This window comes from Ursus maritimus, unplaced genomic scaffold (assembly GCF_017311325.1).
Source record: "Ursus maritimus isolate PB19 unplaced genomic scaffold, ASM1731132v1 scaffold_12, whole genome shotgun sequence".
NCBI lineage: Eukaryota > Metazoa > Chordata > Mammalia > Carnivora > Ursidae > Ursus > Ursus maritimus.
In genome coordinates this window covers 20,010,541-20,027,585 of record NW_024423564.1, presented here as the reverse complement: position 1 = coordinate 20,027,585, position 17,045 = coordinate 20,010,541, and the positions used below count along the sequence as shown (strand labels likewise).

Here is a 17,045-nt window from a genome sequence, read left to right as displayed (position 1 = left end):
GACCTTCTCTGAAGAATCACTGATTATGAAGTTATTACCTAAGAGATTTATTTATGCTAAGCTTACTTAATTTTAGAACCAGAAACCATTCCATGATCTTGATTTCAGTGTGGATATAGCCTACTGAACTGAGTGATATTTAGTGCCTCTGAGACTTTCTAGAAATCAGTGCTTCTAGCTATGAGCAGTTAGAGATTAAGGCTTTGTGTCATCCTCTAACAGCTAAATTTTAATTTAATGCTCCCTGCCTATAGTGCTAGGTAGACCACTTTTTAGTCGTTCTTCTTGTGGTCCACTTAACATGTGATGATGGAGAAGGTGAAGTAAGATTTGTCTGTAAATGCCCATTCTTTTATAATGCCATAGAATTCAAGGTGTTCATAAGGGATATAATCGTACCTTCCTTGTCAAGTCAGCAAGATGCCATTTTTAAATTCTGTGTTCAAAAGTGTCTGATATATTTCTAGAAGGCTTAGCTTTTAGCAACTCTGCAATGTCTATTTTTTCATATTTGCTCTAATTCGAAGGGATAGTTTTAATTTTGCTCTCAGTTGCATTCAAATTTAGCATTTGGAGAAATGATTTGGTAACCCTGAGCGCTAAGGAGACCACTACGGTTTTATTTTATTTTTTGAAAATCTACTCTTTAAGGAGAATAAAGCTTTAAGATTATTATATGTAAAACTTACCTTAGTAGGAAAATAACTTTTATTGTTAGGAGAACATAAGAACAATTTTGTATAGTTACATTTAAAAAATAATTCTTCTGTGTGAAAAATTTATACTCATAAGCTTGGTAGTGATTTGAAAGACCATTTTCTTATTAGGAATAAATTGTTTCTGAAGACAAGATTTCATTAGTAGGAGTACTATGGATTACAAAGATGAAATGACTATGGTGATAAAAACCAGAGATTCTGAATTTATGGTAGATCTTATCTAATTACTTGTAATGTTACATTTAGGCATATCATTATTTTCTCTTTATCCTACATACTGGTAATGCACTGAAACACTATCATTTTATGAACTAATAGATATAAGTGTAGATAGTAAGTACTGTGATTCAAGTGCCACAAATACAAAGGTCACACAAACACAATCAGACCATGATCATGTTATTATTGGAATGACATGGAAGTTTGTTAATGATCTCGTTAATTCAGAAAGTTGCAGTTCATTTAGGATTAAGCTTGGATTTCTTTACTGATAGGATTATGTAAATGATTTTAAAATAGTAAATTATTTCCCTCATAAAATTTGAGATTTAAAAAAAAACAGTGATTAGAGTAAGTTCTTATTTCAGGCACAAAACTGATAATAATTTATTAAGAAAAATGCTTTTAAACTGTAAATGTTTAATGCAAGTCACATTTTTAAACTCATGTTACCCCCACTTCTTTGACAATAATAAAATGTGTGCTTGCCCTGGCAGCACATACACTAGAAATTGGGTATGGCGATGATACCTTACATAGAAAACAATAAAGTGCTTTACAAGCTGCACATCTCACAAAAAAGCTGTGATCATCCAGGTTTTGAATGTATGTGATACTATATTACATCATTTTTTTAAAAAACAAGTAATGAAGACCCAGATATCCATCAGAGGCCATCTACTTAAAAATTCATTCATTTTTGAAATTGACTTTCTTTCTTCATACAAACTCTTGATATACAAAGTATTGGCTGATTACTTGTGTGGTGTGTGTACAATGACGAGTGAATCCCCTAAATTTTCTAACTCTCAAAAGCAGAGGAGAACTTATATAAACATTTTAAAAGAGAAGACAACATTGCAAAAGGACCCAGAGTGGTCACTAAGTCATGCTAACTTTTTGTAGGCAAAAAAAAAAAAAAGCAATCTTTTTGAAACTTTAACACTCTCAAGATTGAGTTATTTAATTCTATGACTTTGACAGTGAGATATTTGAGAATTATGTTTAACTTGTGACATTTGAAATGAATTACTCTTAAGTGTTAGCATTTCTTTACACAATGCTTCATCTGAATTATTATATCCTTACTTTACAAAGGAAATTGTTATTATGTATGTATGAAACTAAACATTTACCACAATTTAAGTTATACATTATTTGTTACAGAATATACTTTTTAAATTGTAAAACCAACCCACATTAGTTTCTGTAAAACTGCCTTAGGTAAGTATTTTTAACATATGGAAAGGACATCCAAAGTCAATGACATGTTTGAGAAATATTGATTATATGTTTTTGGAGTTATTAACATAAAGTATTATTAAAGCTTTCTTTTTTGGTTACATTGTTTCTGCACACATTATGAATCAGGGTAACAAGGGGTTGCCTTCCCATCTTGTTTTCTGAATTGGCTTTTGCGAATTTAAACTGCACAGACAACTCCCAAGTCTTCCCATCATTTTCTTTTGCACTAATGTTGCCAGTAACTCTCCAGAGCTCATCATGTAAATCTAGATGACCTCACAGAAATTTTCTTTTTAAGAGTTTCCAAATGTGCCTCATGTGCTTTCAGAGTCCTGACACAAGTAATTACATTATTGCAAGTTGTGTGTAAAATTTAAGTTAAAACCCTAATATATTTATTCATGAACAAAATTTGTTTGGTTGTATAATAAATGAGTAAAGTCAACTCAAAGCTAAATTTTCTGACTCAGTTGCATCTTTGCAAGCAACAAGGTGGGTTGCTTTCAGTGAAATGAACAGAATAACTCATCCATAGTGAATCAGTTTTAGCATTCAGTATTAGTGATCTAATAAACTTGGGGTAAAATAAATATTCTGTGTAAGGGATTTAGTCTGATTTTCCTTTTAGTTTATAAATTTAAGTAAAGGGGTAAGCCGAGAATATATTTCCTTTTTGACCACACTTGAAAATTGGCCCATAATAATTACTGAGATTAAACTTCAGTGTATTTTATAAAAAATATTACTTACTTTCACAGAAGTGAAGAGATACAATTGCACAATGGTGGTTACAATGGTAGAAATACATATTGCCAATAAAATGTTAGCAAGAGATTTAAAAATGACTGTACAGCACCGCATCAGAGAATTCTATAACAGCAAAGTGAGTAATATATTTTTTCCGTATAAATAAAATCCTTAAATCAGTTTTTAGAAATAAATGGGAGGAAAGTGCTTTTTTCCCCTAATTCCTACCAAAATATTTCCTGATGTAGAGCAAAAGACAGTAAAAAAATGACAGAATTAAAAAAAAAAAAGACATTCATGCATTTAAGCCATCATTAGTCTCTGACTCTAATATAAGGCAGATCATTAATCTTTTGCAAAACTATAACTTTAGCCACTTAAGCTCTTTTTAGTGCTTTTCATGACAAGGACATGATAGGCCCTGTAAATTTAGGAGTTAAGATGTGTTTCCAACAGGTTAATTTAGACAGGCTTGGCTGACTTTTGAAAAACCACTTGATAATAAAAAATGCTTTGGAGAATGATGAAAAGTTATAATAAAGGGAAAACAGAAGGGGTACTACAGAGTTTATCACAAATGACACGGTTTCGATCAATGAAAACAAATTACATTGGCTTATGTGTCATCCTCAGTCTTAATAATGTGGAAAAGGGTGACATTGAATAGGACCTGGTGACCATTGTTCCAGGCATAAAGAGCTCTATCTCTTGCATTGTAGTCAAGCATGGATATGTGAAAGTATTGGTTATGAAAAGGAATGTCCGTGTACTCATATGTGGACGTTTTGGTGGAATATGAGTAATACACCTTGGCCCCCGTTAAGTGGGAATTGGTGACATACAGTGTCCCACAAATCATGAAAGATTCCCCTGCACTTCTCTTAGGGTAGCCAGTGCTCCAGCTCTTCGTCACCTCTAAGGTATCTTGGTTAAGTTGGCTGATGACAATATTGCCAGCATTTTGGTTAGTTGCATACACAGCCCACAGCCCAATCTCGTCGGCCATCAGGTCGATGTCAGAGAATCCACCCCACGTATAGGGGTAAACGTTGTGAAAACCAGCATACTCGAGGCTTCTTTGGGCAAGCACTCTCCCCATATCAAAGCTGTATTTGATGATGATGTTACTCTGATACTTGTTAAAATAGAGTGAGCCGTTGTAGACAACATGGTTGGTTCCAGCCCATTTGAAAGGGAGGTTGTATGTCCTTGACTCAGCCCCACTGACAAAGTCTGCCATTGATTTGTACTCACGAACAATTTTATTGTTAGTATAACTGTCCATGTACCAGACCTGAGGAAACGGGGGGAAAAAAAAGGAGTGACTGAATTTTGTACTTTTCTGAGAATTCCGAAATAAAAACAGTGAGAGTCAGCACATTTTAATATCACCATTCTCGGGATCTGAAAGCCACACTATTTTACTGCTGACCTCCTGCAGTGTGATACCACTGCAGGCAAAAAAAAAAAAGGCATTTTCTCTGTGGAAAGCAAAACACTGAATTTACTGGCTTGAAGTTGATTTGCTTTCTGTTCTCTTTATTATTTATTTATTTATTTGTCCATTCAGTGCATATCATCGAGTGAACTAAACACGTTTCAATGCAAATCACGTCACTTTGTTCAGCTGATAGATCAGTGCAATCAGTGATAACTGCAAAAAAATATCACCTTCAGCAAATTATTCTTTTGCTCTGAGAAATATATGGTCTAATTTTACTCATTTATTTCTCCTTTATGGATACCATAGAAACTTACAGTAACGCTTGTTCATTGGATCAGCTTACAGGTACAGCTGCTTTTTAGTGTAACCATTTTATTAATTTAGCTACTAATTCATTTGCATGTAACCCTTGAGAATCTTAATGTAAACTGAGTTTTGTGATAGACCATAAATAATGCTATGGTAAGTTTCCAGTATATTGATTTACATAATACAGGCATTGCCAACTTATGAAAATACACTCCAAAAGTTTCAGTACTATTTACTTTAAAATTACCTCTAGATTCCAGAGATATTTCAGTTTGTTAGTGAATTGGTTGCTCTTGAATTTTTCACTTACTTAGTGTTATTTATTTTTTTTCTCACACTAAGGAGCGGGTTTTAGAAGGAGTATATAGAGAATTTTGTATACTTGTAATTAGCTCTTTATTAGCATAAAACAACACTAAAACTAATAAGAATTCGATTTGCTTTACTGGTGAATTATTGGATGGAATATTTTGCTAAAATAAGGTTGCTATAGATATGTTAATATTATCAAACGGAGAATACTTGGAAACAACATAACACTTTCCAAGTTGAAACAAATATTCCTAAAGAAAATAAATAGTTCAATAGACATAAAGTGCAAATAAAACATGATTCTAAGCAAAGGTGTTTGTGGAAGCAACATACTCTATTATTTTTTTCAGATGCTAAAGGATCTGTCATCCAAGCACCAAATCGGGTTCCAGATGTCTTGACTGTAATTGGGCCTGTGATTTTCATCAATTTGCCACATGCTGAAATTAGAGAAACATAAACACGTTGGGTGAGCATGACCAATGATTGCAACACATACACTTATACCAAAGTCGAACTCATACCATACTCATACCATATTCAAGAGCAAAGAAAGGGATCCTGAAATAAAGCAGATCCATGAGATTAATATCACATATTGCTGTGCATTTAACTATAATTTGAACCATGAGTAGCTGCTTTTTCAGTGCTCTAAATCTAAAGAGTGGGAGTTTTAAAATGGGAAATGATTTGTACGGTCTGGAAAGAAATAGTGAGGGAAGTCATTATCATTATACCAATTTAGCAGCTGCTTCATTTAAGTAAAGAAGTCAGAAAAATTAGACAAATTGACCATGGGCCTGTTTACCTGTCACCAGCTCTCCTACCCTTCCCCCTCCCCTATGCCTTGAGACTTTGGACAACTTATGCAAGCCAGAAGGAGCTTCACAAGCTGATTTTAAGTATTGGTGAATGAGCAGCTCCTGTGAAAGATATCTTTACAGAATATAGCAATAAAAATTCAATCACAGTCTACCTGAAAGAGGTAGAGTTTTGAAGGGTAAATGCCTTGTGCAGATAGCAGGGCCTGATGCAGCAGCCATTGAAGGTGCAAACAAAAATACTCCAGAAACCTCAAGCCCTCAAGACCCTGTAGACACATGCAGTGAAAGATGTAAAGTATCAATCGGTGCAGTACATGATGAAAAATTAATGACTTTCTTGAAAAATCGTAATATCCTTATCACTATAGCTTCAAGATTTTAGGAAAACCTCAGACTTCATAAATGCCAAAACCTAAGCCAAACAGAAACCCAGGCATTTTCTAAGATTTTAAACAGCAAAAATTAAAAATGACTTATACACATTGTGAAAGGCAGTATGAGTACCTATAAATTTGACCTTTAGTCTATAGAAAGGAATACCTTTCCCATCCATTTATACCCCCACCTTTTTCCCCCTTATGTTCTTTTTTTGCTTCAATTTTTTTGTTCTGTTTGTGCAGTGTTTGTTCCATTTTCTACCTATCCCTAGAGTTTATAAATTTCTAGTTCATTCCTATTCCCGTGTATTTGGAAGATAAAGAACAGATCCTCAAAGCAAATCAAGGACATTACTAACTGTAGCTTAGACCTTATTTTGATTCCCTTTTCTCTGTATGTGTTCCTCATAAGAATAATTTGTAACTGGTAAAGCTTAGTAAAGCTGTTCAGTTAGGAAGGTGATGGATGATAACATTATGTATTTTTTTACTATTATTTCAGTGATAACTACACATTTAATAATCTCTAGCACTTCATGAAACCTGAATGGAATACATTTTTTTTTCTCCTTCTGTGAAAGAAATTAGATATGATGGTATTTTTATATGCTTTATATAAATGAATTACTTATAATTTCCTCAAACCTGATAAACTAGGCAAATAATTAAAAAGACTTTATGGCATTATTTGTATTGAATAGCAAAACATTGGGCTAACCCTGTTTAGAATATATCAACTCAACTTGGTATAAATCTATGAACAATACATGGGTAAGTAGTATCAACTTGAACTAGGTAAAAACAAATACATTCTGAATGAATCTCATTGAGTATATTTTTGCACTGTAAGTGAAAATAATATGATCCCTAATAATGTCCTACATAAATATTTCTAAGTTCATAGAGGCTAAGTGCATGAAAATTTCAAGAGAATTGAAATAAATACGAAGATATCCCATCCCCTAAAAAATACCACAAATATGTTTTCTCCCCTTAGGCATAAATAATAAATTCTTTTGTTAAAATACAAATAGCAAAATAAGGTAAAATATGAAAAGTAACTCTGGCTTAATAGAGTGGACTAATACATGCGTTTATCTCCTTTTTCCCTAAGATCTAATTAAAATGATAGTAAAGGAGTAAAAACATGGGTGGAAAAGCCTAGAGCAAAGAGAGTGGTTTGAGAGTCATTAGTAGAGAAGAAACTTTAACCAATTTCTAGAAGGCAGAAGGTGATAGAATGGTAATTAAAGATGTAGGATAAGATACGATGCATCAGTGTGTGTAGACAGAAGAGAATTGCTAAGGAGGGAGCTGCTCTGCTTTGAAGAAGAGAAGGGACTCACAAACAGTTACTGTAAGGGTATTGGGAGGGATATAGGGCACCGAAAGCATGCCTGAAAAGCAGTCAATCCTGTCTTCATTTCTAGATCCAGGACCTCAGGAAGCAGCTTTGAAAAAAAAATCTGCAAATCAGTGTTAAAGACTTGAAAAGGATTAGGGGAACTAATGGAGGCATAGGAGGTCCAGAACAAAGGCCCCTGCATTCTGACATTGGTAGTCTCCTGCCTTACCCACTGTGGAATAAAGTGGCAAGCTCGACCTAAACACACAGTTTCCAAGCAGATTTATAGTTCAGATCTTTAAAAATGAATGGACCACCAAGGATTAGCATGTTTTCAAAAAGCTTACAATGAGAATGACTAAAGTAAAAGTGCAGAGAAGACAGACCCCATAAGAAGAGAGAGAATATAGAGCAGAAGAGATGCTAAGATACTAAGATCTTTAGGGAGTTTTGTATATTGTAGACCGTTCACTGTAAAAGGAAAACACAGAAGAGCTGCTTGAAATTAAAAATATGATTACATTTCTAAAAATAGGTTGGAAAATGAAAACAGAAAGATAGACATGAATACAGAAAAAAGATAGATGCATGTAGGATCTCAACTTAGAAGCTTCTACATCAGAAGAGCAAGTTCCTACAGTGAAAGGAGGGGAAAAGAGTAAATTATCAAAGAAATTATACAGGGTATTTCCCCCATTACAGAACCTAAATACAGGTCTCCTCTGCCCTTCAAAAGTTTGTGTTACCCTGAGCAGAGAGAGTGGCGCCACCAAGCCCCTTCCCTGGGAACCATACTCAGAATCTCAGCGTTGAGCTGCTGTAGCTTTGAACTGTGACTATGAGCACCGGTGCTTTGTCTGGATTTATTCTGTGCGTCTGTTAGCAAGATGTGTTCTCAGGTACCGGAAAAACCTGAAAGAGGTTATTTTTTGAGTTTGGAAATGCTCAAGATATTTTTCATGTGAAGTCTTGGTTACTGCTTCTTTGGTTTGTGCCATTTCGGCTTCTGAAAGTTTTCGTAAGAATGCTCTACTCTCATATAATGGGGGAAACCTGTGTTCATACTAAAAGGGCATGTCATAATGAATGAAAAAAGATTTAGTCTTAGAAAATTACTGTGACATTTTAGCAGATTAATAATAAAGAGAAGAAAATGGAACTTTTCAGAGAAAGAATGTGAGTTGGTCACATGCAAATATATAAGAATTAGACTGGCATTGGGCTTACCAATACTGGATTTGGAAAGACAACAATCAGGGCCTTTATATTTAGGGAGAAAAATCAGAGGAAGCTATACTAGGGATCTTGTCTCACATGTAAACTTTCCAAAGTTCACCTACAATGTACTTTTTCTTAAGAAGTTACCTGAGCACATATTGTAGCAAAATAAACAGTAAACTGAGACAGGGGAAGACATGAGATCAGGAAAACCGTAACTTCTGGTCCCAGAATGACAACTGCACAGTAGACCTTGAGAGCAATTAGTCCAGAATGGACAGACATGTGCAGGAGGGACGTCTCAGAAATAAGAGGAATTGATCTACAGAAATACTGTGAGATCCTCTAAGAAAAACTGAGTATGGTGAAGTCAATTATTGAAGTACAAACATAAAAGGAAAATACACTTGGACTTAACTCTAGTAAATTTTCTCTTTTGAATGGCACAGATGACATGAAATTGGACTGAGAAAAGGAGTACATTAGAGTCCACCACTTAGTTCCTGAAGAACAACGTGAGCGTTGTCATAATAATGAAAACATTCATGTTTAACTTGTAGAATCAGCCCGTAAACGAATTGCAGAATACTTAACAGATACTTCGTCTACTCTGTGATTATAGAAACAACGAAATGTTTCCAACCATGATAACATAGAAGGATAGGTAAAGTTCACACTATGAAAGAGTTAAAAATTAGGAGAAGAGCAGAAAGATGGAGGTGTAACTGACATCATAATTAAAAATAGGGTGTTAAAGACTTAAATATGAGGCATGAAGTTACAAAGTTGATAAGGGTTGAATTTGAATAGTCATGAAACCATATTATGAAGAGACAAGGAAGTGCCTTTGGCTAAGCGACTTAAGCCTGCATTTTGCTGAGCAGAAAGTCAGTAAACAATGTCCACAATTGATAACCCCCCTAAAAAAAGTGGAAAAATAAGCATATTATTCGAAATACAGATTTAACCACCTAAAGCACTAAAATTAAACTTAAATGTGGTTGTCTCTGGAGAAGGAGACTTCCTTTTTATTCTAAGTTCTTTTTATTCTAAGCATCTAATTTTCTAGTCATGTGCATACAATATTTAAATTATAATTTTATTTTATGTTTCTTAAAATTATGTTTTTATGTCTTTTAAAGATTATTTGTCAGAGAGAGAGAGAGTGAGAGCAAGAGAGAGAGCGCACAAGCAGGGGGAGCAGCAGGCAGAGGGAGAAGCAGGCTCCCCACTGAGCAAGGAGCCCAATGTGGGGCTCCATCCCAGGACCCTAGAATCATGACCTGAGCCGAAGGCAGACGCTTAACCGACTGATCCACCCAGGCATCCCTAAATTATAATTGTAAAAGTTAAAATAATTGCAAAAACTTAATATTAGCCATTAAATTTAAAAAGCAAAAGTCACATTTGTATATTGCCTATTGAAAAATAATTTTCAGGTTTTTAAATGCCATGCTTCCTTGCAGGTGTAGGAAGTAGGTGGAAATTGAAGATAGAAATAGTCTCCAGAAATGAAAGCTGTGTGTATTCTGAATTTTAATTTGGCTTCAGTCCTGTAAGGACTAGATTGAAATTGTGTTCTTCCATCTCTGTCTTACAGGTGACATGGCAATGACTTTCTCTTTAATTATTTTAACCTTAAAAAAAATTAGAATCCTTACTATGAATTACACTTATCAGTTATTTCACAGAGATGTTAAGAAAAGCTAATAGGTGATTACATTTGTTAGTACACATGTAGGAGCTGTTCTAAGAGATACTATGCATGTGATTCAAGTAGAAATGCTGTGTGTTTTATTTCAAAATAGTGACTATGACCTAGGAAAAATATGATCCACTTTGCATAGGAGGAAAAATTAGTCTAAAATTTTTTTAAATACCTTATTTTTATTTTTTTAATAGCTTTTATTGAAAGTTATATATAACATTACTTTATTCCTGCATCTTCTCGATTGTTTCTTCCTTATATTTGCCCTTTTCTTTTTCTACTTGGTGAGATTTGGCTTTATGTTCAAGGATCTTTTTGTGGTCTTTTGAAGAGTGAATGCCCACACGGGTCGTTGTGCCGTTTGCCTTCTCCCACTGTACTCATTCAATGGAGATGACATATTTTGTCCTGTAAACCTGGGCTACTTTGCACATTTGCTGACCTTTGTAGTGTCGTCACCCAACCTGCACTTTATCATCTTTTTGTATGGGCATGCACTGAACATTGTACTTCTGTCTGAGCTTTTGGGAAGAGAGAAAGACATACACTTCCTGTAGATGTGAGAAGGCGCATGAGAATGCCTTTTACAGTTCTTGCTCTAGTCAGAAGTCACAAAGGGACTGAATTTCACTTTGGCCACTGGAACTTCAGTGATGGCCACAAAAGGAAGGAGTGAGAATATCTTTTAAAAATGACTGAACTTTTGAAAAAAAGATACCTGGAATCTCAGAAGTCAGCTAAAACTAGTTCTGGATATAGATCAATGCAATGTCTCAATATGAAACATAAACATGATGGAATGTTCATTTCCGTAACACTTCCTATCCAGAGGAAATGACCAAATGGAAACACAGAGAGAAATTATAGTGACCTCAAGTTGTTTTGATACTGAAAATGAATGGAGATTTTGTAGCTGTGGAGTTTGACTTCACACTTTAGATGGCCAGACTCTACAATTAAAACTCAAAATGAGATTTTTAACCTTCTTTATTGGCAAAGTCAGCTCCTCTAACATAGGTCGCCTCTATTGCCGCCAGGCCAAAGCACAATTTGGACAAAGCAAGAAGACACAAAGCCCATATTTGTCTCAGATAAGTGCCTGTTTCATGTGTTGATTCATTTATGGGTGTGAATGAGTGTCTGGACTCAGTTTATGTCCATAACTTTAATATGAATTAAGTTGGATGGATTAGTTAAAACCTGTACAAGAACTATATTTGGGACTAGGAATTGTGCCATGAATTTCATATAATCAGCATTTCCCAAAACTGACAGCACATCAGTCGCTTGAGGTGTCTTGGCTTCTGTGGTGTTTGGATATAACCCAGCATTGTATCCATATGGCAAAGAGACACTGCTGAGCTTGGATCACTTAGACCAGGAATTAAGACAGAATTTACACCAGGACTTAAAAGCTTCTGACACCTAAACTAAAAATACCTTTGCTTTCTTCTTGTGGCAATGGACATTTTCTCTGAAATACTCTAGAGGGTAAAACCAGTTCTTAATATTTAAATGTAAAATCATTAATTTATTCATTTAACAACCATTTACTGACAACTTATGTGCCAATATTGTGTTAGCTGCTGGGAATATAAGGAGAACAGGGAGACAAAATAGGTCCATGTGGTGTAGCTTATCATAACTTTCCACTTCTTACTTTCTTCTTCTTTTTCTTTTTTCAATCAACTGACAAGGAAAGTTAAATGAAGAAGTGATTTCAGACCAAACTACACTGAGAGAAAAAGGATGTATTAAACTGATATTAAATAAAATTATATTGATATTAAATAAAAATTATAGAAAGTCAGCCCTGAGTACTAAAATAGATAAGCACCTCTTCCATTAAGACAGTCTACTTAGATAACTTGAAATTTATCTCATTTTAAACCACATTTACCTTTGTTCTTCTACAAAACATATATAAATTGTCAAACATAGAAAGATACAAGCAAGTTCAACTAGTTTCCCATGTTTAATTTTCTATAAAAAGTGAATGTGAGGGAGTGCCTGGGTGGCTCAGTTGGTTAAGCATCTGCCTTCAGCTCAGGTCATCATCCCAGGGCTCTGGGATATAGCAGCCCAGTCTCAGGCTTCCTGCTCAGCGGGGAGTCTGCTTCTCCCTCTCCCTCTGCCATCCCCCCCCCCCCCCACACTCCTGCTTCTCTCTCAAATAAATAAATAAAATCTTAAAAGAAAAAAATGAATGTGAGGGTCAAGAAAGGACATATTTAGCAATTGTATTTCTTATTAGATCTCACTGATTTGGTCTTGCATATGGGTCTTAATGGTAGCTGTCTTTGGACAACTTATCTCTGTGTGAAGGAATCTTATCTCTATAATCTAGTAAATCAATATAATTTTGCAAACTTTAACTCTATGAGATTTCAGTGAATGTTTTTGTTTGTGAATGGATTTTTAAGTTAGACGTAAACCATTTTTAAAATATGCCTGTGCGCCTGTGTGGCTCAGTTCATTGAGTGTCCAACTCTGGATTTAGGCTCAAGTCATGATCTCAGGGTTGTCAGATTGAGCCCTGTGTCAAATTCCGCACTGGACATGGAAGCTGCTTGAGAGTCTCTCCACCTCCCCCCCCACCACTTGTACTTGCTCACTCTCTCTCTAAAAAAATTTTAAAAAGATGCAAGTGAAACCATGTGAGTTCTAGTTCCAGATAAAGATATTTTATATGTAGTTTCTGGCCAGAGAGGTTCCTGTGAACATTTATGAATTTTGTGTTTTGCATTCTTTGATTCTTCTATGTGATTCCTCTCTCCATCATTTTCTTCCATGTCTGTCACCCATGAGCTATCTCCCATCTGCTCAGTGACTCACAATGTGCAATGTCAGCCTTTGTCTTCCTGGCACCACCCTGGATTTGACCTTGAGCCACCATAACTTTCTACCCCACAGTGACCTTCTCTGAGTAAATCAAAATTTATAGCATTAATCTACAAAGCACACTCGAAGTGAAAAATTGTAACAGCTCAAAGTATCAACAATTTTAAAACAATAACATCTTAAAATGAGTCATTTATTCATTGACTCATTTATTCATTTCATTACTCGTTAATTCATCAAGCTAAGATTTAATGAGTATCAAGCACTGTTCTATGTACTAGAATTACAATGTAAGCAAAACATGACACTTTTTTTCTGGTGAAGATTCCATTTTGAAGAAAGGGGATGAAAGAAAGAAATAAGCAAACAAGGAAATGTATCAAGTAGGAAAAATTTTAATGCATATATTTAAATAGAATAATTTGATAGTGACTGGGGGGGTCGTTGCTTTAGATTAGGTGAGTAGGGAGGACCTCTTAGAAAGGGTAGTATTTAATTTGAGATCTAATTGACAAGAAGTCAGCCATGAAACCACAAGCTGAAGGATCAGCTAGACAGCAGCTTCTTAAAGCTGAGGGGGGTGGTCTGACTGTCTGGATTCGGGTCCTGATTCTATCACTTACTTACTGGGGATCTTGAACAGTTTTTAACCTCCCAGTGTCTCATGGGTAACAGCAGTAATAATATCTATTTCACAGGGTTATTGGGAAGATTAAGAAATATATGTATAATTTAATAAATGTTAGCTATTCTCACTGTTCTTGCAAAGGTCTTACATCTGGATATGTTGGTGAGTTAAGGAACACAGAAATTTAAAAAAAGAGAAAAAAAAAAAAAAGGTCAGTGTGTCTAGATCATACTTGGAAAGTAGAAGAGGTTAGAGAGGTGGTCCAGAAGAGGAAGCTATGTGAAATCAGAGTATTTGGATTTTATTTTAGGTATGATGAAAAGCTATCAGAGAATTTTAAGAAGATAGGGGAGTGACAGAATGTGAGCACTACATTTTAAAAAGATCACTCTAGGTAACATGTGGAAATTAATTACAAAGGGAATACAGTATAAGCAGAAAGACCAGTTAAGAGATTGTCACATTGGTCTAGGTGAGATATGATGGAAGCGGTGATGGGGATGGAAAATAGTAGATGGTTTGGGTTATGTTTTTTGGGATAAAGTTGATAGGACTGGCTTCAGAATAGATGTTAAGATGGAAAGTAAAAAGAGGAATTGAAGGAAACCTTAAATTAAAAAAATAGTCCAAGATAACATCCAAATTTTGGCTTGTTCATCTGGGAAGAGTATATTGCCATTTACTCGCAGGAAGTGACTGGAGAAGGAATGGGTTTGGGAGAAAAGATCAAGAATTCAGTACAGATTATTTTAAGTTGTTCATGACTGGTATGCATGCCAGTGGAGGTGTAAAGAAGACAGTATAAAAATCTAGGGAGCACAGACACCCTTTTGAGACAGTTTTAACAGTCTACTGAAAGCCAGAGGCTAAATATTGCCTTAGAGGAAGGACATATGCAGAAAAGAGAAAAGCATTTAGAACAGAGCTGTGGGGCATTGTGACCCAGGAAAGAGCTCAAAAGAAGCTACAAATGGGACCTAAAAATAGTGCAGTGTTAAGAAAACAAAAAACAAAAAACAACAAACAACCAGTCTTTTAAGAAGGGTGAAGTACTGACTTGTGGGAATACCACTGAGATATCTAATAAGCTCACAGAAATGATCATGGAAGCTAGCAGCAAGCAGTCACTGGTGACCACAAGAATGAAATGAAGGTAGTGTTAAGAACAGAAGCTGGGTCACAGTTGGTTTTGAAGACTGTAAATTAAAGCAGCAGCTATAGAAGATTCTTTCAAAGGAGAAAAAGCAAGGAGATGAGGGTAGAGAAATAAAACGTCATGGGAACTTTTTATTATTGTGCTGATGTTATTAAGAAAAGTTTGTTTGCCTTTAGAAATAATCTAGTAGAGCAGGGAGATGGAAAAGAGAATGATTAAATCAGTGAACCCCATGAGTAGATGGTAATCCATTTAGGAACTATGAGTATCCATGACTCTAGTTATCTTTTTATGCTTTTTTTGAGGGGATGGGGAAAGGTGTCTTTGTTTTTATTCCCACAAATTCCCAGAAATTTTCCAAGGAGATGTTCACGTGGTATATTTCATCCAGGTTAGAGTGCTGAGGTGGGTGTTGGGGGGTCTGGTTCCTAATCGAAGCTGCAGCATTAAATCATCATATGAAATTGGATAATGCACTTACTCTCTGGGATGGAGTTTCCTCATCTCAAAGAAGTTCTGAAGCTTGTTATTTTCTTATTCTCATTAAGGAAACATTGAGTGGATAGGGGAGCGACAACCTTTTGTATGTTGCTGGGAAGAAGGTGGTATTTGTGGTTGTGGTAAAACACGGGGTTAACACGGGCATCATCACCATCATCTACTGTTATTCTTGGGAAGCAAAAAAACAGGCCTGTCGATGTTGATTTCTTCCCAGCTGAAGTTTATCTTCTAAATAGTTATTTGATTCTGAGCTAGAATTCATCGTGATAAGTGAAACTGGTAAAATTAAAGGTGCGGGAATTTATAAACAGCTGGCTGCTGTTTTAGTTATAATTTTATGGATATTAGTGTTAAATGAACATAGGTATTTTCAGATTCGGATGAAATGCAAAAATTGTAAAAATAAATTAAAATAAACAATAGAAGTCATTTCTATTTCTTGGCTCCCCAAAACTAGTTTTTGTTCAAATAAATCATTATCTTTCTTACTTCACTCTCACTTTATGTGAGGACAAAGCCAGACAGAAAGGAAATTTCCCCAAATGCCTGGAAGACAAATGTTCTTGCAAAAGTGGATGGCAAAGAAGGAAGTTAGGAGTCTTGCTTCATTGATTTTCTCCTGCTATGCTCCTCTGTCTACAGTTAGGCACATGAAAATATTAATATTTTATAATATATGCCATATGTATGATTGTGTATATTCAGAAAATATGCTGAATAGATAGTTTAGGAAAGTGACCATCTTATTTTCTGATGACTTTTAGACATTAAACGTTCTATGATCAGTTGCAATCCGTATTTATCAATCAGTAGCTCAGGAAAATATATCACTTGGGATTCAGCAGATCTGTTGTTTGGATCAATGAAGCATAAAAATCATCTGTCTTTTGTTTATTTCTTCAATATATAATTGTATCTTGTAATATCCTGGACTAACAGCTTCTGGATTTAAATCCTAAGGCCATGCCCATATAAGTAAATTAAATGGAGTAGTGAATATCTTTATGACAGACTGTTATTTCTTTTTACTTAAGGCCATTGGAGAACTCATGTAGCAAGAAGTAGATATGATTTGATCTTTAAAGTTTATTAAGTCTACTGAAAGTAAGTTTGTCTCTACCATACATAGTGAATTCTAGTAACATATAGTAAAATCTATGTATATTACTTAAAATTTTATTTGTGTATTTAATCTTACCACTTACACTACTGACAGAAGGGTGGTGATAATGATGGACATAATTATTGGATAGGACACTAGAATGAGTTTTTGGTGGGTGTCTGGTAAATAAGGTCAAGAACAATATGTTTCTAAATAGCTGTCTTTTTCCAAAATTAAGTTTTAAATTTATCAAGTTATTGTAATTTGCATTTTATAATGTATTGCATGTGTATGGTTCTGTATATTCAAAAATACAATGAATTTGAGGAAGGTGACCGTTTTATTTCTCT

The 17,045-nt window shown here is 34.9% G+C and overlaps 1 protein-coding gene and 1 pseudogene across 1 annotated transcript in view; both read right to left on the bottom strand.

The window, feature by feature from the left end:
- Positions 1-3,546: 3,546 nt before the first annotated feature.
- The window catches only part of OLFM3 (olfactomedin 3), a 42,668-nt gene continuing 29,169 nt past the window's right edge, over positions 3,547-17,045 (bottom strand). Inside the window, exons 5-6 of the mRNA XM_008697643.2 lie at positions 5,329-5,435; positions 3,547-4,224 (exon numbers count right to left, since the gene is read on the bottom strand). Coding sequence (XP_008695865.2) covers positions 3,547-4,224; positions 5,329-5,435 — 785 coding nt within the window. The remainder of the gene's footprint in view (positions 4,225-5,328; positions 5,436-17,045) is intronic.
- On the bottom strand, positions 10,673-15,855 carry LOC121101989 (annotated as a pseudogene).